This window comes from Hipposideros armiger, unplaced genomic scaffold (assembly GCF_001890085.2).
Source record: "Hipposideros armiger isolate ML-2016 unplaced genomic scaffold, ASM189008v1 scaffold_10, whole genome shotgun sequence".
Classification (NCBI taxonomy): Eukaryota; Metazoa; Chordata; class Mammalia; order Chiroptera; family Hipposideridae; genus Hipposideros; species Hipposideros armiger.
Genome location: NW_017731360.1, coordinates 271168 through 272679, shown reverse-complemented (window position 1 = coordinate 272679; position 1512 = coordinate 271168). Strand labels below are relative to the sequence as shown.

General features: G+C 41.3%; 1 protein-coding gene across 1 annotated transcript in view; it reads left to right on the top strand.

Moving 5' to 3' along the window:
• Positions 1-1512, top strand: part of MACF1 (microtubule actin crosslinking factor 1) — a 335004-nt gene that overhangs the window by 317041 nt on the left and 16451 nt on the right. Inside the window, exons 85-86 of the mRNA XM_019657518.1 lie at positions 828-990; positions 1221-1279. Of these exons, the coding sequence (XP_019513063.1) occupies positions 828-990; positions 1221-1279 (222 nt within the window). The remainder of the gene's footprint in view (positions 1-827; positions 991-1220; positions 1280-1512) is intronic.

Sequence of the window (1512 nt, the reverse complement as noted above, 5' to 3'; positions counted from 1 at the left end):
CCCCTATTCCTTCCAACTTTGGAGTTTGAAGACCAGGGGAAACTGCTGCACTGTTAAAGCCATCCTGAGTCACTACGCTAATACAGTCCAAGCAGCTAAACATCGCCTGCCCACATCATGGGCCTGCTGCTGTCCATCAAAGCCACATGCTTAGTGTGGAAGTCAGACAGGCAGTTGGCCCTCTCTGGCGCCATTCTGAAGAAACATGCTTGCGTGCAGGGTGGATTCTGAATGCTCTGAGCCAGAACTCTAGTTAGTTATCTCATCTCAGAAAATGGTGGGAAACACGGAGCCTCCTCACAGGGGCCTCTGAGTGATCATAGTTTCTTTCCAAATCACGTAAGTGAGGAGCACTAATAAGCATTTCTTTTCTGGGATCGAGTCTATGCCCTGACACTTAAGAAGGTGATCCTTGGAGAAAGTGCGAAGGGGAAGCAAGGCTGACCCCGCGCATTCTTGTTCTCTGTTCTCCGCATTTCCCATGGTGGTGGCTCAGATACTGTTTCTCATGCTGCTGCATTATACCACGGCTCATATAAATAAATAGTCACAGCTTTAAGTAAAGGAGCCAGATTGCTCCTTCACAAAAAGAGGCAACATACATATATATACATATATACATATATATACACATACATATATATACATACATATATATATACACATACATACATATATATATATACATACATACATATATATATATATATAGTTGGTTCCCCTGTGGGAGGCCTGCATGGCTTTACTGAGTGTAGGTTTGGGTATGCTCTGGGCAGGTTTCAGGGCCAGAATGACAGATCTTGTTAACACCTCTGATTTCTATCTAGTTGAAGGAGTTTGCCAACTTTGACTTCGATGTCTGGAGGAAAAAGTACATGCGTTGGATGAATCACAAAAAGTCTCGGGTGATGGATTTCTTCCGGCGAATTGACAAGGACCAGGATGGGAAGATAACACGTCAGGAGTTTATTGATGGCATTCTAGCATCCAGTGAGTCCAGTCATCATTCCAGACAAAGTTATACCTGGATTCCTTACTTTGTAGCAGCATATGATAATCGGGCTAAACAGTCCTTCTGAAGTTAAAGCTCTAGTCTTAGAGGAGGAACATAACTATTTACTAAAAGAGGTCTATCATTTTCATGGAGAAAAGAACCTCATTTTTCTGAGACTAAAGAAAGATCTTGTTTGACACATTGTGGCAAGCAAAACACATTTGAGGTATAGATAAGGGGCTAACTTTTATGAATGCTGAGGTTCTAAGTAACATGTTTGAAAAGGTAAGTTTTTCATTACATCAGTTTCTGACATCTATGTAATAGCTTACAAAGTGTATGATCTCATTTACTTTTTCCAAAAGAAATAATTGAGGCATTAAGCAGCTAAGTGATTTGCCAGGATCACAAAGCACTTCCCACAGCTATACTACTTTACATGGAAATAGTAAAAGGAAGGGCTGTCTAGAGGTACTTACTTGAACTGAGACCTAAATGATGAGAAGGATCCACCACCT